Source organism: Sus scrofa, chromosome 7 (genome assembly GCF_000003025.6).
Source record: "Sus scrofa isolate TJ Tabasco breed Duroc chromosome 7, Sscrofa11.1, whole genome shotgun sequence".
Lineage (NCBI taxonomy): Eukaryota > Metazoa > Chordata > Mammalia > Artiodactyla > Suidae > Sus > Sus scrofa.
This window is the reverse complement of record NC_010449.5, coordinates 34375544-34397485: the sequence shown is the minus strand read 5'-3', so window position 1 is coordinate 34397485 and position 21942 is coordinate 34375544. Positions and strand designations below refer to the sequence as shown.

The 21942-nt window shown below is 40.2% G+C and overlaps 1 protein-coding gene across 1 annotated transcript in view; it reads right to left on the bottom strand.

Moving 5' to 3' along the window:
* Positions 1-21942, bottom strand: part of DNAH8 (dynein axonemal heavy chain 8) — a 282456-nt gene that overhangs the window by 82155 nt on the left and 178359 nt on the right. Inside the window, 9 exon segments of the mRNA XM_021098657.1 lie at positions 3724-3906; positions 5309-5464; positions 8872-9027; positions 10512-10683; positions 11477-11604; positions 13764-13901; positions 17570-17785; positions 18291-18458; positions 20986-21162. Coding sequence (XP_020954316.1) covers positions 3724-3906; positions 5309-5464; positions 8872-9027; positions 10512-10683; positions 11477-11604; positions 13764-13901; positions 17570-17785; positions 18291-18458; positions 20986-21162 — 1494 coding nt within the window.

The following is a 21942-nucleotide window of genomic DNA, read 5'->3' as shown; positions in this document are numbered from 1 at the left end:
CACAGCCTCAGTGAGAAATGCCAACTCACCTATAGTCAGAAGTGGTGGAAACAAAGAGGCATTAATACCAAGAGGTTGGGAGTTCCCGTCATGGCTCAGCAGTAACAAACCTGGCTAGTATCCTTGAGGATTCGGGTTCGATGCCCGGCCTCGATCAGTGGGTTAAGGATCCTGCATTGCTGTAGCTGTGGCATAGGCTAGCAGCTACAGCTCTGATTTGACCCCTAGCCTGGGAATTTCCATATGCCTCGGGTGCGGCCCTCAAAAGACCAAAAAAACCAAAAAACGAAAACAAAAAAACCCAAGAGGTTACTTAAACCAAATGAAGCTCCTAGATTGGGACCTGACTATAGGGACACCAGATTCGTGGTTTAACACAGCCAGTTATCAATATAAATTCATTTTCCATTGTTTTGTACCTCCTTCTACTAGACGGGCTAAACTGGATGTTTGGGGGGTACTTTTTTTCCTACACAAATGATGTATTCTTTTTTTTTTTTTTTTTTTTTTGTCTTTGTTGTTGTTGTTGTTGTTGTTGTTGTTGTTGCTATTTCTTGGGCCGCTCCCGCGGCACATGGAGGTTCCCAGGCTAGGGGTTGAATCGGAGCTGTAGCCACCGGCCTACGCCAGAGCCACAGCAACGCGGGATCCGAGCCGCGTCTGCAACCTACACCACAGCTCACGGCAACGCTGGATCGTTAACCCACTGAGCAAGGGCAGGGACCGAACCCGCGACCTCATGGTTCCTAGTCGGATTCGTTAACCACTGCGCCATGACGGGAACTCCTGAAAATATAATCTTATATCACTCTACAACTTAGGCTAGGGAACTCCCACAAATGATGTATTCTTAAGATTATACTTTGAAAAAAAATCTCAAATTTTCAGAAAAGTTAAAAGACTGGTACAATGAACTCTCATATACACTTCACCTAGATTCATCAAATAATATTTTGCTTTATCACTATTTCTCTCTGTGTAATACTTATTATCATTATTGTTATTAGCATTATTGCTGAATTGTCTCAGGTGTCATGATCCTTTACCTGTAAAAACCTTAACACATTTCCTACCAAACAGGACATTCTCTTATACAACCATCATGCTGTTTTCAAATTTAGAAAATTTAGGAGTTCCCGTTGTGGCTCAGTGGTTAATGAACCCAACTGGTATCCATGAGGATGCAGGTTTGATCCCTGGCCTCGCTCAGTGGGTTAGGGATCTGGCATTGCCATAAGTGTGGTGCAGGCTGGTAGCTACAGCTCTGATCTGACTCCTAGCCTGGGAACTTCCATATGTCTCAGGTGCGGCCCTAAAAAGACAAAAAAAAAAAAAAAAGAAAAGAAAAGAAAATTTAACATGGGTGTAATACTCTTGCTCAATGTAGAGTAAATTAAAATTGTCTCAAAGCATTTTCTTTTTCTTTGCTTTTTAGGGCTGCACCTGCAGCATATGGAAGTTCCCAGGCTAGGGGTCGAATCCGAGCTGCAACTGCCAGCCCACACCTCAGCCACAGCAACATCAGATCTGAGCCATATCTGTGACCTACACTATAGCTCATGGCAACACCAGATCCTTAACCCACTGAGCGAGGCCAGGTATGGAACCCGCATCCTCATGGATACTAGTCGGGTTCGTTACCGCTGAACCACGATGGGAACTTCCTCAAAAGCATTCTTTACAGCATTTCTTTTCTGATCTTATATAGAATCACATACTGTACTCAGAATTATCTTTAAAGAAAGTGTTTTTAAACTGCTTATTTGAGAAAGTTTCTTGAAAATCTGCTACAGAAATATCCTCACTTTCAGAAAGTCTTCCTAAACCAACCTGACAGTCAAAAGCCACAGCATGGCATGCACCTGTACCTCTACTATGACTTGTATCACAATCTGTGCATAGGCTCTGTTCCTCCAGCTAGATTCTGTGCATCTAGAGGCAGGAACCTGTCCTAGTCTTGATAGCCCTTATCTGGAGGCTTTGCAGAAAAGGAACTCAACCAATAAATGAAATGCACTGAATTTAGTTCAACTTTGCTTTACATCTGGGGAAACTGAGGACCCAGAAATATTAACTCCAAATCACATCCCAGTATAATACACACAGCAGATACTGGCAGAGATGATCCCAGTCCTCCAACTCTAAAAACTAGCGAATAGTGCCACTATAGTAGTGATGTGCAGTATTTGACCGGGTGGCAACGGAGATCATGGCTGTATTTGCAGGGGAATAGCTAAGGAATTGTTCTCATTGAAACAGTCACCCCCTCAGGGGCAATGCAGGACTATGCAGACAAAATGAAACCACATTAGCATCCTTTTCAGTGTGGTACGGAAACACGAGCATCATGGTTCAGTGGACCCTTGTGAGTTTTACAGCATGACCTGTAAAGCTTATCTCTGAGACTTGGCCAGGTGGAAAGTCCACGTGCTCTTATGGGTTAAGCCCTTATTCTCCCTGGTCTCCATCTGTTCACCTGTAAAATGGGAGTGTTTAAGAGCGGGATTGTTAGGAGCATTAAACATCACAGAATGTCCTCCTGCAGATTAAGTGTGCACTTTGTTTTTTTCCAGCAAGTTTGGTGTGAGCATAGCAGCGTATCTCTTGAAGAAGAAACTACAGCTTAGAGGGGTGGGTGGGGTGCTCTGGGAGTGTAGAGTGTACCTTATACAGTGGTGTGGACTGCCTTACAGAAGTCTGCATAGCCCACATGTGGGATCTGGTGCCAGCGAGGCACCATCTCAGAAAAGACCAACAGCACCAAGTTGACCATAAAGGAAGGACTAATTTTCTTTTTCTTTTTTTTTTTTTAAGCTTTTTAAAAATTTTTTTCTTGTCTTTTCTCGGCCACTCCCACGGCATATGAAGGTTCCTAGGCCAGGGGTCCAATCAGAGCTGTAGCCGCCGGTCTACACCAGAGCCACAGCAAGGTGGGATCTGAGCCAAGTCTGCAACCTACACCACAGCTCACGGCAATGCCGGATCTTTAACCCACTGAGCAAGGCCAGGGATCGAACCCACAACCTCATGATTCCTAGCTGGATTCATTCACCACTGTGCCATGACAGGAACTCCATATAAAGCTATACACAACATTTAATGTTTTCTGAGCTCTATCTTAAAACTTAGTTTAATCTTCTATCAATCTTTTAAAATCTTCCAGCCTTAAGTAGTTTTTTGTTTTATCAGAACCCTCATTACTTAATTTCCTTGCTTTGGTGCAAATTTAATTTAATTAAAATAAAAGTTGGCTCCCTATATCACTAGATTGTTAGAGATTGCAGTACTATCAATTACAATTAAGCTCTATCAATGACTATCGTGGTGTAGGAATTGAAACCACTACCGTGGTAACAATATTCAGAGCAATTTCTTTTTTCCCAGGAACTTTATTTTATTGAATTTTTCTCAAGATTATTCATCCATTGATAGGAATATTTACATGAAAGTCAACATACCCAAAACTTTAACGTCAGAAATAGGAGGAGTGGGGAGTATGTGTGTGTGTGTGTGTGTGTGGGCACGCTCACTCATGTGTAGATGTGCAGGTACTTTTGGGATTGGAGGATTTCTCAACAGGATTTAAACTATGAAATATTGTTAGCAAATATGCTAACAAAGGTAAATATGATTTGCTTAAATTTTCCTTCTCCATATATGCAACAATTTCCCAATACATTTTACACATTGATTATAATTTATTAAAAGTAGAGAAATGATTACCTGTTTCTCTGTTAGAATTACCCTCCTGAGTAACTGATTCTCAAGTCCTTTCATGGTAACAGTAAAATCGATGACTGAGGTTTTGGCATTGATCTCAGGGGTAAAGGCAGGGTTTGGTAACTTTGTCGTAATATAAAGTTTAAATGTATCCATGACGTCACATTCCTTATCACCGACTTTCACCTGCATCAATTCAAATATTAAATTACAAACAACTTATAGGACAAGACAAAGAATTTGCATTCAATTTAGGACCGAATTTACCAAAGGAGAAATGTGAATGAATTGTAAAAATCAGTTGTAAAATTTTAATCACTGATCTTAAATAATAAAGCCTATCTATTTCAAATAATTTAGATTTGAGTACTCTCTGAAAATGTTTTTAGCCATGACACCAAGCAAATGAAATGAAAACTTTATCCAAGACAAATGCTGGAAAAAGGAAAACTCAAGATGCGGCTGATAGTTGACTGCCTTTTCCCATCTGAGGAAATTGTTCCCTACTATGGAAATGTCTTTATAAGAAGTGTTATTTCCTTCTGCATTTCACAGTCATATCTAAAGCATATTTGACAGCCAGAAATGGTTAATGAAAGTTTCAGAGGAAACCCAGAGAGATAACACTTATCTTAAACACTACAAGGTGCATTATATTAAAAACAACCAGGTTAGCTAGCTAAAACTGGTGGAAATTATAACACTTCTAAATTACTTAAATTTTTAATTAATCTTGCATGTGATTGAAAATGACATTGCTAAGGCTCTAATTCTCAGGCACCAGCCTTTCCATTGCAGATGAGAATCTGTTTTGTTCTTTTTTAAAGACCTTCAGGAATGAGAATACTGCAGCCTCCTTTGTCATACTGAATACGGCATGTAACAGAATTCACATTAGGAAGAAAAATTCTCTAAATAAATTTTTGTTTAATGAGAAAACTGGCATTCTTTACTTATTGACTGATATTCATGAAATTAAGTTGTCCAAAGTGAAAAAATCTCAATCAGAAGTGCTGTCATTCATCGAGAAATAAAACCAAAGATGCCTAAGAGTAAAAAGTGAAATCAATTAAAAAAGAAACACTTGTATTGAAAACCAGTCATGTTATCACCAACAATCAGCAACAGTATTCCACTGCTTTGAGCAAAGTCTGTAGTAAGTTTGGATTTAAAGTTTATAAAGAGAAATAAAATCGATGTCCACAGACTTTACCAAAATTGTGTTTTCTCCAGTGAGGAAATGCATATGTAGATGTATATATGGCTTGAAAATCAACCTTCTCAGAGCTGCTAAAAATACACATATTTTGTGTGTGACACTAATATATTATTATGACCAGACAATGCTTTTCTTTAAGATATTTAGTTTCAGATAAACAGCTACTGTTACCGAGATATTGCTCTCCCCCTGTACTTTTTATATACTGTTTTTTTTTTTTAAGGAAACATTGATATGAGTTTGGAAATAATTTGTTCCAGTGTGTCAAATACTACCATCTGAAAGAAACTGTCTTTGCTGCTATGCTCAAAAAGGTAAGTAGATGTCACCATTGTTCTTTTTTTTCCCCTTTTCTTTCTTCCCTCTCACCTTGAAAGCGGTGCCTGATTTAATAAAATTCTTCTCTAATACATTATCCAGGGCTGGATCCAGCTCTTCACGAATGTCCTCGATGAGAAGGGGTCGGCCCAAGGATAGACTGTCCTCCAAGTGTGTGCGGAAATATTTATGGTTCAGAGATGTTACCTGAAAATAATGGGTTTGTTGCTATACAAATGTTACAAAGAATGTGCCTATTCCTGAGCAGACCAGTGTCCAAGGATTCTAAGGGCTACACAGGAAGTCTTACTTACAATAATGAAAGTAACGAACAAAAATTAATTGTTCAAAACTTGGTGGATCATGACCTTGTGGAAGCCCTGGGTATGGACTGGGGTGGGGAGTGGGGTCCTCTCTAATCAGAAGAGAGAATCAAGTGGCAGTTCCTCAAACGGAATGTCAGAGCTCTGCTCCTGTAGTTGAAAGCAGACTACTCCTTTTAAACTTGCAGAGCTGCAGCCACTCAGAGCAACTGCATTTCTGTGATACTCATTTATCTTCCCAGCACACCTATGAGATGAATAAGTGATTAGAAAAATAAGCATAGGAGTGTCATAAGTGATATACGGAATCAAACCAAGGGTTCAACAATGTATTTTAACACTGGCACAATATAAAGAATATACTTTCCGTAGAACCAACCTAAAAAACTATACATTCACTTTTTATATTCTTACATTAAAAAAAATTAGAGTTCTGAATGCCCGGTGGGTCCCCCATTTTTAGATCAATGTTTGCTGAGTAGTTAAAATAGACACACTGGGCTGATAGATCTTCGCATTACTCTTACTTCTCCAGTGAATCCCCCCGCCGGCGCCCCGCAGCCCAAGGATGAGGATTCCCAAAGGTTCAGTCTTCAACTCTCTTCCTTCTTATACTCTATGCTCTGAATTCAACTACTGCCTTTATGTGACTGCGAGTGCTGATCTTACGAGGCAAGAAGACCCACTGGGACAGCAGGCGATTAGGAGAGTGGAAATTAAAAATATTATCTCTCACTTGCGATGAAAAAAAAAAAAAGTGTGCAATTGAAAAATTAAATAAGTCTACCTTTGTCCTGTTTTGGTTAAAAAGAAACTAGCTGAAACAAAAACTCCTGCACACCACACGAAGGAATGTTTTCCCTGGATGGATAGCTTTATTTATATAAATGGTGTGCTGTGCCAGACCTTACTACCAGTTGATAAGGTAAATGAAACTAAACAAAGAGCTTTAACTGGCTTATTAAAACAAGATGAAACAAAGTCCCAAGGAAATTCAATGTAATTGTTCTGCTCTATTCCCCAAGAAGCAAACTCTGTTTTTGTGATGTCCTTCCCAAGTGTGATGGCTATTTTTATGTGTCAACTTGACTGGGCACAGGGATGCTCAGAGAGCTGGCAAACATGATTTCAAGGTGTGTTCGTGAGGGTGTTTCTGGAAGAGATTAGCATTTGAATCAGTAGACTGAATAAAGCAGATGGCCCTCACCCATATGGGTGGGCACCTTCCAATCCATTAAAGGGCCTGAATGGAACAAAAAGGCGGAGGAGGGGCAGTTCTCTCTCTACTTAGGCTGGGACATCCATCTTCTGCCCTTGGCCTTCAACTCCTGGATCTTGGGACTTCAGACCTGACTGGGGCTTATCCCACTGGCTCCCATGGTTCTCAGGCATTCAGGGTTTGGATACCACCAGCTTTCTCAGGGCTCCAGCTTGTATACAGCAGATCCTGAGACTTCTCAGCCTCCACAATCCCATGAGTCAACCCCTCATAAGAAACCCCTTTCTCTCTATCTATATCTAGATAGCATTTTATTTTATTTTATCTTATTTCTACGACCGCACCTGTGGCATATGGAAGTTCCCAGGCTAGGAGTGGAATCAGAGCTGCAGCTACTGGCCTACACCACAGCCATGGCAACAGAGCACATGAGGCACATCTGTGACCTACCCTCAGCTTGCCGCAACACTGGATCCTTAACCCACTGAGCGAGGCCAGGGATTGAACCTGCATCTTCAAGTATACTGTGCCAGGTTCTTAACCTGCTGAGCCACAATGAGAACTCTCTAGATACCCTTTTAGATATGTTTCTCTGAAGAACCCTAACATACCAAGCAAAGAAATAATAATTTTCAAGTGGTCAGTGGATTAAAGATTATCTTTAACTACCTTCAGTATCTTTTGTAAATGTGAAATAATAGCATAATTTCAGGTTTAATTCCCTTGATTTCTCTCCTGGAGAAACGGTAAATGTAGCCCCTACAACAGCCTGTATCACCCGCGAGGATGCTCTGGCACTGGGTCTTTACAAGGTGGTCAGTGGATGCTTCACAGGGAAATGAAGTGAATACATTCAATCTAGAACTCAGAGCTGCAGGTCCTGGAGATGGCCCTGGAGGTGGTCTTAGCAAAGCTGCCCAGGTGGAATGCAGCCCTGGACATATAAAACATATTTTGTTTTTCATCTATAAAGTGTTTCATTTTTCACTTTGTCTTCCTTCCCAAGTAAAGAAATAACAATTTTGTCTCCCGTCATTTTCATTTATGTGTGTCCACGTACTCTGAAAAATAACATTTTCCGAGTAAAAAAAGATACAATTCAATTAGCTTACAACCCAGCAGGCGATGATTTTTTAAATAAGGAAGTATCTTCTGGCATACTTGTTACTTCCTCAAGAAAGCCTTGGGACCGGGTTGCATCAAGAAGGACATGACTGAAGGCTATCAATGAGTTTAACACCGAAATGATGAGACAAAGCTATGATGAGAAGAATAAGATGAGCGGGAGTTCCCTGGTGGCGCAGTGGGTTAAGGATCCAGTGTTGAAACTGCAGCAGCCCTGATTGCTGCTGTGGCACAGGTTTGATCCCTGGCCTGGGAACTTCTGCATGCTATGGATGCAGCCAAAGGAAAAAAATAAAAGATTTTTATCTGTGATATAAGCAAAGTGGACAGCTGGGTGGAGAAGACATTCTGGTTAGTAGACATAGTACAAGCAAAAATATGGGTCCAGAAGGCTTACAACTGAGAACAGTGTCTAGGAAACAATGAAGCGTCCGTATCGGTAGTTGAATTGAAATATCAATGTAACAAGATCCCCAAAGGAGACAGGAGTGTTGGAATCCTGCCCTTGGCCACCTCCACCTTAAGATTAACACGTTGGTGGACTCCAACTTCAATACTGAACTAACCCTAGCATGCTATGTAGAACCAAGTGCCTGAGCTAGGCTGGAGCAAAGGGCCTTCAGCTGAGGAATCCCAAATCCTATATTTTGTCATTTTCCTATAAGACCAAATTCAAGGCCCAGGATAGAAGCCACATCCAACACTGGTAAAAGCAACAGAGCCAAGGACATGGACAGAAAGAAGGAGAGTGGGATCAAGAGAGAACACAAACCAGAGGAAAAAAAAAATCAGAGACTTTGCCCCTAATCACTGCACAAAACTCTAGGGCGTAAATCAGCAAACAATTACCATAGACATGACAACTTTATGAGTGACAGATTCAACTGGAATTGTGGGAAGACTTCATGATTTTAAGATCACTTTCCCACACAACACATGGTACAGACCTGCAAGTCATTTTCTTTTTCTTTTGATTTAATCCAAGTTTTGCCTTGAGTCTGTGGATCGATGAGGAGTGGGTATCTGGTGGCCTTTGTCACAATGATGCCATTCTGAATTGAGAGGTCATCTCCTGGTAAACCCTGCAGCCCCCACTCTCCAATCTGAATAACAAGAATGGATGTGGCCATTCAAAGGAAAACAAGGAGTCTCGCGTTAGTCATTAACAGTGCCAGGATATAAAAGAATTTAAAATTTGGACATACTTTTTCCATTGAGGCTATGCCTGCCACATGTACCCAGGAAAAAAAGCAGAACTAGTAAATGTGAACCGAATAACATTAAAAGAAACAAACTTATCATCTAATAAACCCTTTCTCTAGCAGCCCGAGATTAGGTTTGGTCCTTTACATTGTGTTTTCTTCCACAATTAGGAGGAAATGTTGTAAACTGCATACTAAACCTGATTCGGGAAGGTGAAGCACGGCTGCTGAACATTCAGAGAAAACAGGGACTTAAGATATGGTGAGGCTGGGTGGGTGGTGGGGTCTAGGTGGGCTGGAGTTAGCAGGGGTCATGAATATTCTGGGAAATCTGAGCAGGTAAGCCCTGAGGCTTAAGTCTCCAAAACGTCCCCCTTCCTGCCCTTTGGTTTGCTAAGTGGGGGAAGGGCCGTTGCACAGGAAGGCAGAGAAATCAGAGGAGGCAAAATATTTCACTGGCAGGAACTCATCAGTGACATTTTTCTTAATATTTCCTTTCAAAATCAAGAGGGAATTGCCGGCCTGGCTCCACGTGATCGATAAAAATCGCCCAAGATCCAACGAACCAACCAGCCTCCACCTTTATTACATTAGCCTAGCTCCTCCAAAGGCCATAATCAATAAAGAATATCTTGGCCCGCTTCGCCTCGTCTGTGCCCAGAGCCTCTCCAATACATTATCTAGTCCCCACAAGCACCAGTTGAACATTGTTTGAATTAGAAAAGTTTTTTTTTTTTAATTTTTAAATAGAGATAACTTGAAATTAATAGTGTGGCTTCCCTAAGGGAACTGCAACTGGGGAACATATTTACAAATCAGAGAAGCAGCTCGTGAATACAAATTGCCTGGAAAGCATTTCATGCTGCAGGAGCTCTGCAAGATATACTGAAAATTGACAGTGGCATCAAATCCCCAGCAAGTAACGTTCGTGTGGCAGGGCACGCCATTGCTCAGTGATGCCAGAATGTGCTCCTGCTATGCTGTTGGGCATTATAAAAAGACGGTTAGCGATCAAAGACAGTGGATGATACCAGTACTTATGGCCCAGCTAATACCGACATTGTCCTAGAATGTCTGTAAGAGAGCGCGACTGAATGGAGCTAGTGTAGATAATGGGGGCTGAGTATTAGCAAGCCTGTAACGGCACAAGGGATCTTCTCATTCACAGCAGTGCAATTGGTATTAATTTGAAAGCAAGCTTTCTTGAAATGCAAAGGAACTTTTGCAACACAAAGAAAAAAAAAGAAACAACTTCGGCATTTTCAATACAACCTTTTCAATGAAACGAGAAAAGAAAAAAAAAAAATTAGGTTTCACCCTGATGTCTTAGTAAGTAGGAAATGAAATGAAATTCAAATAATACTATAAGGAAAGCAATACTTAACCGTTGGGGGATCCACCAACATCGAAATCAGATTCAGGTTTTCAGTGAAAGGAATCTTCCGGGCTTTCAACTCTACCTCCCATTGATCCTTAAGCAAATAGTTTCTAAATATCTGATTGAAAGGACCAAGGTAGGAAAGGAATCCAGTGCACAGCAGAATATCACCTACGAGCCTGTTAAGAGGACACACAACATGAATCACTCAGGCAGCTGACGCTCCTCAGTAAGGGGTCTGAAACACCAAGGGCAATTTCATTACTAGGCGAGATCCTACTCTGCTCCCTGCACTTGGCAGCCAGACATGGAGAGACAGGCAAAAAGGAGCCCGAAGCAGGAGGAGGGCCTCCTACCAGGTAGGTCACAGGGCAAGAGAGAAGGCTCCTTCCTGAAGCCTGACTCCCAGATGAGGAAAACATCCTTTCCCCACCCCAGGCCCTGGTCCTGTTCAGACTCTGGTCTTGATCAAACTACTTTTTCTCCTCCTTCTCCTTCTTCCTCCGTTTTTTTTTTTTTTTTTTTTTTTTTTTGTCTGTCAGTCTCCTACTCCCCTCTCATTCCCTCTCAGTTTTCAGAAAACACCAGCCCAAAATACCCTTCCATTTAGAACAAACTGAAGATTCACACGTTAAAAATCCCTAAGGTAAAGAGAATACAACTTAAACCCAGTATCTACACTGTTGTGGCAAATCTAGACAATATCAAGAGCACTCTTGCACCGAAACCTGGACTGCTGAACCAAAACTGAAATTTAAAAATGTTTCACCAAGTTTTCTTGTGTCTCTGTTTTCCTGAAAGTGTGTGACTTAAGCTCTAAGCCCTTTCTAAGATGATGGGATTCTGAGATGGAAACGGAGGAGAAAAGCCCTTTAAAGAATTAGACTTCAGGTCCCCTGAAGTCACAAAGAGGTGGGCTTTGGTGTGATGACTAAGAAGGAGAGTGATTGTAACAAAGACCAAAACTGATACCTATTGATCTGAGCTTTGAACTCTTTGCTTTGCTGAGTCCATCGGACTTTTTCTCCACTCAGTCCATCGATCAGGGTGGAAGCTGCCTGCATCTTTTTCCGGCACATATCAGCATCATTAAGTAAATCCTACATTCATAAAGGGAGAATGTTTCAAAGGCCTTCAAAATTGCTTAATCAAACATCCATCATATCCACACATAAAAATATATGGAGGAATTTCTTAATTTGCAAAGTAAATATAATCTAAAAATACAGTGTAGGAGTTCCCATCATGGCTCAGTGGAAACAACTATGACTAGTGTCCATGAAGATGCAGGTTCGATCCCTGGCTTTGATCAGGGGGTTAAGGATCCAGCGTTGCCGTGAGCTGTGGTGTAGGTTGCAGATGAGGCTCGGATCCGGCGTGGCTGTGGCTGTGGCATAGGCTGGTGGCTACAGCTCCCATTTGACCCCTAGCCTGGAAACCTCCATATGCTGCAGGTACAGCCCTAAAAAGACAAAAAGAAATTTTAAAAAATATAAATAAATAAAATAAGTGTAAGTAAAATTTTACACATTCAATTCTTATAATTCACTCGTAGTATAATTAATTCACCTTACGAAATTTCAAGAAGAACCATTTTGTAAGAAAGAATCTAAATCATATAACTTTATTTTTTATTATTTTTTAATTTTTTTTTTTTTTTTAGGGCCACACCCGAGGCATATGGAGGTTCCCAGACTAGGGGTCTAATTGGAGCTACAGCTGCTGGCCTATGCCACAGCCACAGAAATATGGGATCCAAGCCATGTCTGCGACCTATACCACAGCTCACAGCAATTACGGATCCTTAACCCACTGAGCGAGGCCAGGGATCGAATCCACAACGTCATGGTTCCTAGTCAGATTCGTTTCTGCTGTGCCACAACAGGAACTCTGATATAACTTTTATTCTATATAAATTAAAAAAAAATTTTTTTGGAGTTCCCATCGTGGCTCAGTGGTTAACGAATCTGACCAGGAACCATGAGGTTTAAAATATATATATGTTTTTTGGTTTTTTTTTTAGCTTTTTGGGGCCAAAGTACACCTGTTAGTTGCAGGTGTACAACAAAGTAAATCAAGGTTATACTTACACATATATCCATTCCTTCTCAAATTCTTTCCCCATCAAGTCACATAACTTAAACCATGTTTCTATTAAATATTCTCAAAACATAATCAAAACAATAAATATACTACTTTGAGTCTTGGATTTAATAATAATTGAGTTTGAGTTTACAAAGGATTTTTCCAAGAAAAATCCTGCGCAACTGTAGTACGTTGCAGTCAGCTTGTATCAGCTCACAGAACCGACTGTTGCATTTTCAGAAAATTTATGAGTTGGTGTTAAACACAGCTATTATTAAAAATTAAATCACTTGAGCAAATTATATTAAAGAAAAGGTAGTAAATAATCAAAATTCATCAATTTATAATTATCTTCTACATCTTCATATTATCTATACTCTTGAGGTTCAGTTCATTGCATCTGCCTGTTGGAAACAATATACAATGGCATGCAGCATTTTTTCCCAAATCTGCATCATCTTGTCATGTTGATAGCTTAAAACTGACAGTGATGGGGGGTACCTAAGCCACAGAAATCAGCAAACACTGTAAATCTGGGCTTTCTTCTCCCCCCGCCCCTGCCCCCCATTAGCCGATCGTTGAACATTTATCAGACCACCACTGTTTGCAACCCATATCATGAGGTCACACTAGGATCCCCATTTGACAGATAGCCAATTGCCCCCAACTGCACAATAATTGTCTGAGCTGCAGTGAGACACCAAAATCATAGGCTATCACTTACATGTGGAATCTAAAAAAAGGACACAATGAACTTCTTTGCAGAACGGACTTTGAAAAATTTATGGTTTCCAAAGGAGACAGGTTGGTGGGTAGGGGGGTAGGGGGGGGTTTGGGATGGAAATGCTATAAAATTGGGTTGTAATGATCATTGTACAACTATAAATGTAATAAAATTCAAACAAAACAAAACAAAAAATTGCCTGTGCTGGATCTCATAGTTTTTTACTCTTGGGTATGACATCACAGCTTCTTCTTACAGAAAGTAATTACTAAAAACAGAAAAAACAATTTGGAGTGTTGAAGATCCAAACCAAGTAGACATAGCTGGTGAGTAAAGGCATTCAGGAAAGTGCTCTTTCATTATAAACATTTTCCTAATTTCTAAACATAGCACATACTACTGTAGCATTTCAGCATGTGGCATTATTAACTCTTGTGTATTTAATCTCACCATTTTCTCGTTCATTGCTGCATCAAATTTTGCTTGCACTTTATCCAGCTCAGCTTGTTTCTCATCAAGCAGAGCCTGAGCCTTCCCCAGCTCAGCATTAGCAACTGCTAACCGGCCCTCTTGCTTGGCCAGGTTTGCCTTAAAGGAAGAAGATGTGATTAGTGTAGAGTCGAATTAGCGATATGAAACATTCATGCTTTCAATTGGTAAATAACAACCTAAGCTACTACATAATTTTTGCCCCAGTTGGAAGTCATCTGTTTCACTGTCTTTAGCTGCGGAAGCAGAGACATTTCATTCAAGTTCATGTTTTTCCTTTTCATTATTAATGTTCAATATGGAAAATGCAGAAACGCTTGGAAAGGAGAAAAAAATTACTCATGATTTTACCCAGAGATAGTCTGTGAGTCTTATGTCAAGAAGTCGATAGCTAGCTAGCATTTTGATTTTTTTTCATTTAGAGTAGTATAATAACTTCCTCACAATCTTAGATAATTTTTCACGAACATTAGCTACATGTGGCTGCATAATATCCCACAATTTAGAAATATCATAATTTACTTAACTTTGCCCTACTTTTATTTTTGTCTTTTTTTTTGCCTTTTCTGGGCCGCTCCCGCGGCATATGGAGGTTCCCAGGCTAGGGTACTAATCGGAGCTGTAGCTGCCGGTCTATGCCAGAGCTACAGCAACTCGGGATCTGAGCCGCGTCTGTGACCTACACCGCAGCTCACGGCAACGCCAGATCCCTAACCCACTGAGCAAGGCCAGGGATCGAACCTGCAACCTCATGGTTCCTAGTTGGATTTGTTAACCACTGAGCCACAACAGGAACTCCAACTTTGCCCTACTTTTAGGCATTTCTCCCCAACCCCATTTTAAAGTATTATAAATAATGCTTTGGTAAATACTATTGGATATATAAACATTTAGGATTGTTTTCTTGGTAAAGAATTTTTGAAGTGAAATTACTCTATCAGTAGTTTTTCATTTTCTCCAACTACTACAGCATGATAATTATCTGCTTCTTATAAATTTAGAATAATTAATCAGTAAAATAATATAGTCCTAAAGCCTTTTGGGGTAGAAACTCTTTGATAAGTTTCTCATTTTCTTTCTTAATATTGGATTTTTTGAAATTAGCCCTTTTTCTCAGGAAATTTTCATTTAATTTAGGTTCTTTAATGAATTTAGAAATAACTGTAAATTTTGCTTTTTAATTATTTAAATCTTTGATCTGTAATTATATGGATTTATCTTTTATATTCATTTCTTTTGGATTACATTTTTCCATTATATATTTCATATATACATACTATACAAAGCACCAATTCTTTAATTTTGCTACTTTTTTCTAGTTTTTAATGTATTTTTATTAGCTCTTTCTATTTCCTTATATTGTGTATGTGTGTGTTTATGCTTATAAGTAGGAGTATAGACATACCAGAGCATATACCGTTTCTTTGGTTCATTTAAGCGCTAAAATGAACCAAAGACCAAATGGTAGCATTTTGGTCATATCACAAAAGCTTTGGTAACTAGATTCCTGTCATCATTTACTAAGTGGAAGTGACAGCCTTTTTTTTTTTTAAACATAAGCATTCAAGGAATTCCTCTATGACTCAGTGGGTTAAAGACCTGGCACTGTCACTGTTATCTATGGCTTGGTCACTGATGCGCAGTAGGTTCCATCCTGGCATGGGAATGTCAACATGCCACAGGCACAGCCAAATATATATGTTATATATATGTTATTATATTATCTATGTTATTATATTATATATAATATATATAATATATACACCCACACACACATACATATATATACGTGTGTGTTCTATTTCTCTATGTGTGTTCTAGTTTTATTGCTTATAATCAGAGAATGAGATGCTTTCAGGAATTGAATCAAAGTCTTCTTTTAGAATTAAATATGATCCATTTTTGTAACTGTCTCTTGGACACTAGAAATAATTTCATATTTTTTGTTCATCTGGAAGAAAGTTCAATGTTGCTTTTACCCTTAAAAATAATATAGTGTAAAATCTCTATATAATTATTAATTTACGCCTACTCAGGACTGGCTGCATGGAAGTGCAAAATGAAAACGCAGGGTCGCTTGTTAGAAAAAGTATTGCGGACTTTAAGAGAGTGCCAGCAGAGCATTAAGCCAAGCGTGGTCCCTTCTAACGCTGGTCCTCTGCCTACCAGACCCACCTTCGACTGATGGTGTATGCCACAATCTCAAATTACAGCATTTTTTTTTGTTAATCTCCTCTTAAAATATGAATGGATTTGCCTTATATAATTTGATGCTATTTTATTTACTGCATAAAGCATCATTACAATGAAGGCTCACTGTCGTCATGGTTTTCATCAATAAGGATGACTGCTCTTTCTTGAATGCTACATTTATAGTAACAGTTCTCTCTTGGCATCTCTTTGTTTGAGCATATTTGCTACATTCGCCCTTCATTTCCCTTTGCTAAAACTTTCTAATTGTTTTATATTGAAAGATAGTTTTTTAATGGATGTATATGGAAAAGACACCCTTTTGTCTCTCCTTCTCTCTCTCTCTCTCTTTTTTTTTTTTTTTTGTCTTTTTAGGGCCCAACTCAAGGCACATGGAGGTTCCCAGTCTAGGGGTCAAATTGGAGCTATAGCTGCCGGCCTACACCACAGCCAGAGCAACCCCAGATCCAAGCCGCGCCTATGATCCACAAACGCAGCTCATGGCAACACCAAATCCTTAATCCACTGAGCAAGTCCAGGGATCTAACTGGCATCGTTATGGACACTAGTCTGGTTCATTACTGCTGAGCTATGATGGAAACCCCCAACTTTCTCATTTTTAATTTATTTTCTATGTTTCTCAAAGTTATCTGTCTCAGAGTTGAAAGAAGCAGACATTTCTATAAGGTTTATCATGAAAACAGTACCCCTTGCCCATCTGCTCACCACTTTCCATTCCACAGAGTAACCACTTCCCATTCTTTTAGCTTTATGGGGTTGAGGGGGGCGGGGGTAGTGTGTGTCTGGGTGGTATATTTTATGAATCTTCTTACACTCCTGAGGATGTATTTCTGTTTCTTCAAACATAAAGGACAATCGGGGCGGGGGGGAGGTGTGCCCAGTGTGTGTGTGTGTGGTGTGTGTGTGTGTGTGTGTGTGTCTATCCCTCAGTACTTAAACTGCATCCTTAAGAATGTCTTTTTGCTCCCTCATATGTTAAGGGCAGCCTGGCCTATTATTGAATTCTTGGACCCCAATAATTTCCTCCTCAGTACTCTGGATATGCTTTCCTGTTATCTTCTAGTATTTAGGGTTGTGGGAAGTCTGCGACATCTTGATTTCTCTTCTTTTGTAAGCAACCTTTTTAAAATTTTGTGTCTTAGATGCCTACAAGACTCTCTTCCTATCTCTGAAATTTAACACATTTCTGAGTGTTGATGTTAATTTTTACAAATTTTGTTTGGAATATAGAAATCAAATTCAGTCTCCAAATCTAATCTCCAAACTTTAAATATATGGCTGCTTTTCTTTCATGACAGCTTATTATTCCCAATAAATTCTCCTTCTGTTTAGGTGAACAAGTTGGTTTTGGTTTAGTGTCTGCCATTCCAAGAAACATGTCATATATATAAAAAGAATGAGAAACTGTGAGAGGACCTACAGAAAAAAAGAAAAAATTTGTAACGGAGAAATCTACTTTCATTAGTCTAAATTATGCTTTGTCTTTTAATGGCAGTAATACTGATGACTGATTTTATTAAACATTGATTTACTGGGAGAAGGAGGGAGACTTTTACCTTCAGAGGCAACACTTCTCTGTTGACACCATAAAATGTTGCCATAGCAAGTGTCCAAGACAGCAGACCAGCCACATTCCCACAGACTTTTTTGGCACTCTCAAAAGTATAATCATCCATATTAAAATACGGCTGTAATAACTCAACAGTTTCTTCATTTATAGTGTCCTTGGGGAACTGCTGAAGGCTCCACAGGAATCCCGTTGCACTCATCAACTGAAAAATAGTATTACAACCTGTAAGCTCTGGAAGAAAATATGCACTTTCTTCCTGAGTTAGTATGTACTTCTAAATTGAATTTTTTTTTCAAAAAAGTAGCAATTGATTTGCTCTAAACATACAAATCAAGGCTATGGCAGTAGCAAATTCCAAGTGGTCTTCCCATTTCCATGGTGAAGAATGAAGAAGAAAAACAATGTAAGTTTCCCGTCTAGTGAGTACATCAAAATGCCACCAACCACACAAGCCTTCTTTTGGAGACTGGGTTGGGTTGACATCAAAACTGTACTGGTTCTGGATAGATTTTATAAAAAGAGGGCATTCAGCTTTAAAATCCTTCCTTGCTTACACATTTTGGAAGATGCAGTTTAATCTTCCAAACACAATCTTCAGTACGCAATGATCAATTATTGCCTGCTGGCTTGTCTGGTCTATATTGAATGTCCTGGGGTGTAGACACCTGGCACACCTCATAGAACTTACAGAGATAGATTTTACTTACTTTTAATGACTCTCCCCATGATGGCTTGCAGCAAGGTTTTTCTGGATCCATAGTAACAGGGTCAATTTTCTTTTGAAATAGTAACAGAACACAGTCCATGATTCTCATAATAAGATGAGGAGGCTTCGCAAGTTTCCTGACTGTGGCGATGTCATTTGGCTTGATGGTCTGGATTTGGGGTTAGGGACCAAAATACTTTTTGTTGAGTGCTATTCCTACTCATATGGAAATCTCATACTTTTAAATAAAGTGGAAAACTTTAAAACATATTTTCTCCCCAGTCCCTGACATTATCTCCTCAAAGGTGTGCATTCCAAGATTCTTGCCTAATAACTCTTTCATTGTTACCTTGGGATTTCTATTTCTTTGTTTTCATTTTTCCCCCTTGGAGCCCTCAACTAATTGCTTTAGAATACCACTACCATTCATTGCCCACCACCTTAGACCTCTGTTAGCAACAACCCACATCAATATGTAACATTTAGGTGATTTATATCTTCAAAGCAGAGTCTATATTACACACAGATACTAAAAGAGGGGCCAGGACTCGAGTATCAGAAACCTCATGTTCAATTTTCATTTTGAGGGCTGCCCTGTCTGCAGAAAGGAGGGGAATTCAAAGGAGACAAGAGATGTTATTATAACATATGGCTCATAAAAAGAGTTTGGAAAGTTTCTGTGATCTGGGTTTGAAATAAGACAGCATCTGACATTCACATCAAGAAGGACTGGGACATCATATGATCAATACAATGCCTAAAGCTCCTTTGGTTCAGGGCTTGCTCTCTCATATGTCATCATAAGGGAGTGTGGGTGGAGAATGTGTCCCGGTTGTTGTCACAATTTTGTGAAATGATGATCGTAAATCTATTCATTTAATCAACAACTACAGACATTCTTCCACACAAAATAGAATCTTCCAAGGAAGAGAGAGAAAACACAATTGCCCTAAACTAGGATTATCTGCTGTGATAGAAGCACAGGAGTGATCGGAAAACAAAGGTGGTCCAAAAGAATTGAAAACTTCCTAGAAAGGGTACGATCTGAGCCTGCTCTTGAGAGTGCCTCATATTAGTCAGGGAAGGTTAGAGAGGGAGAGGGAGAGACCCATTTAATGCAAACAGACCATAATTATTGCAGAAGCCTGTAGGTGTTTCTGTATGGCTGGATCACATTGCGTGTAGGGACAAAAATGACAAGAGATAAAGTTCCAGGGCTGGACAAGAGCCAGGTTATCATAGCAGTAGCCCTAACATTTACTGAGTGCTTCCTACATGCCCAGCAAACTGTATTCATTACTTTTAATGCTTACATGGATCCTTCAAGGATCACTGAAGAATTATAATACCGATAGACACCCAAGAAAGTGAAGTAAATAAATCCATCTAAGAAATGGTCGGGGAGGGGCAAATGCAGATCTGCTTGCCTCTGAAGCTGTCCCTTCTCGCTTCACAGCTGTAGATACCTAGCTTGAGGCTTTACTCTTTTTTTTTTTTTTTTAGGGCCACACCCACGGCATATGGAGGTTCCCAGGCTAGGGGTCGAATTGGAGCTGTAGCCTCCAGCCTATCCCACAGCCATAGCAATGCCAGATCCGAAACGCATCTGCGACCTACACCACAGCTCATGGCAACACCGGATCGTTAACCCACTGAGCAAGGGCAGGGACCGAACCTGCAACCTCATGGTTCCTAGTTGGATTTGTTCCCACTGTGCCACGACGGGAACTCCCAAGGCTTTACTCTTAAAGAGCAACGGGAACCACAAGGAGATTTTAAAAGGGTGCATAACATAATCTAGTTGGGAAGCTGGAGTAATTGAGGAGGCTCTCTGTATAATCTGAATCCCCTAGGCTTCGATTTAAGCCAATAATCAGCAACACTATTTCTCAGTTCTCATGGAAGGCTGATTGATGGAATGAAAATAAGTTATGAGAAATGAAGACTTTAAAAAATACAACTTAGAAAACGTAATCAACAGAAACATTGTTTCAAAACTTAGAGGTTATAAATCCCATTAAAAATTCAATTCAGGAGTTCCCGTCGTAGCGCAGTGGTTAACGAATCCGACTAGGAACCATGAGGTTGCGGGTTCAGTCCCTGCCCTTGCTCAGTGGGTTAACGATCCGGCGTTGCCGTGAGCTGTGGTGTAGGTTGCAGACGCGGCTCGGATCCCGAGTTGCTGTGGCTCTGGCGTAGGCCGGCGGTTACAGCTCCGATTCAACCCCTAGCCTGGGAACCTCCATATGCCGCAGGAGCGGCCCAAGAAATAGCAACAACAACAACAACAACAACAAAAAGAATTCAATTCAGGACTTCCTGTTGTGGCACAGTGGAAACGAATCTGACTAGTATCCATGAGAACGCAGATTCAATCCCTGGCCTCGCTCATTGGGTTAAGGATCTGGCATTGCCATGAGCTGTGGTGTGGGTTGCAGACATGGCTTAGATCCTGCATTGCTTCAGCTGTAGTGTAGGCCGGCAGCTATAGCTCCGATTTGACCTCTAGCCTGGGAACTTCCTTATGTCACAGATGCAGCCCTAAAAAGGGAAAAACAAACAAACAAAAACAAACAAACAAACATTCAATTCAGTCTTCTGATTCCAAGAATTCTACAGTTGATCTCTTGTAATGAAACCCAGGGTCTGCTGGGACTTGTGTTGGGAGGGACAACAGTGCATGGCTCATGGCTCACGTTCAGGGCTGCTTCCGCCTCCTCCAGGGCAGGTCTAGCCGCCTCGAGCTTAGTCTCAGCTTTCACTTTTTCAGTATCAATTTCATCCACTATTTTTTGGGCTTTGTCTTTTACTTCCTGCACTTCATTTTTGACTTTGGCTGAAGCCTGGGCACTTACTGTGACTTCTGCTAATACCTGTTAAATTGAAGAAACACAGGAGGCTAAATAGAAATCCTTCCAGCACAACTTTACAGATTTGAGTAGTGAGAGAATTATTCAACATAATATAAAACAAGAATAAGAGCAAATTTTTCCCCATCTATGTTGCCTATATTTTGAGGTGTATGAAAGTAACTCCTTTGAGCAGTGTTGCAGTCTTCTTTCTATTTCCTAAGCTTCTCTCAGGCATAGAATATACACATCAATATTTTAAGCTTTCAGAAAAATATTTCTAGGCGTTCCCTTTGTGGCTCAGTGGTTAACAAACCCGACTAGGACCCACAAGGATTCGGGTTGGATCCCTGGCCTCGCTCAGTGGGTTAAGGATTTGGCATGGCTGTGAGCTGTGGTGTAGGTTGCAGACACAGCTTGGATCCCACGTTGCTGTGGCTGTGGCACAGGCTGGCAGCTGCAGGTCCGATTCGACCCCTAGCCTGAGAACCTCCATATGCCAAGGGTGCGGCCCTAAAAAGAAAAAAAAAAAAAAGAAAGAAAAGAAAAGAAAAATATTTCTATGTGACTTCCAGAAAATTAAAACTATTCACCTCAACTGCAATAGAATGAGGTCAGAAACCATATCACACCTCATGTAATAACAATAAAATAGCTAATGTTTGTTGAGGGCCTACCTTATGTCAAGACCATGCTAAGAGCCTCTCCTATGCTACCTCTCATATTTCAAAAGCTGAACAAAAGCTGAAAGCCATCTGAGATGGGGGGAGCTGGGTGTGTGTGGGGAGGTTGTAGATAAGGGAG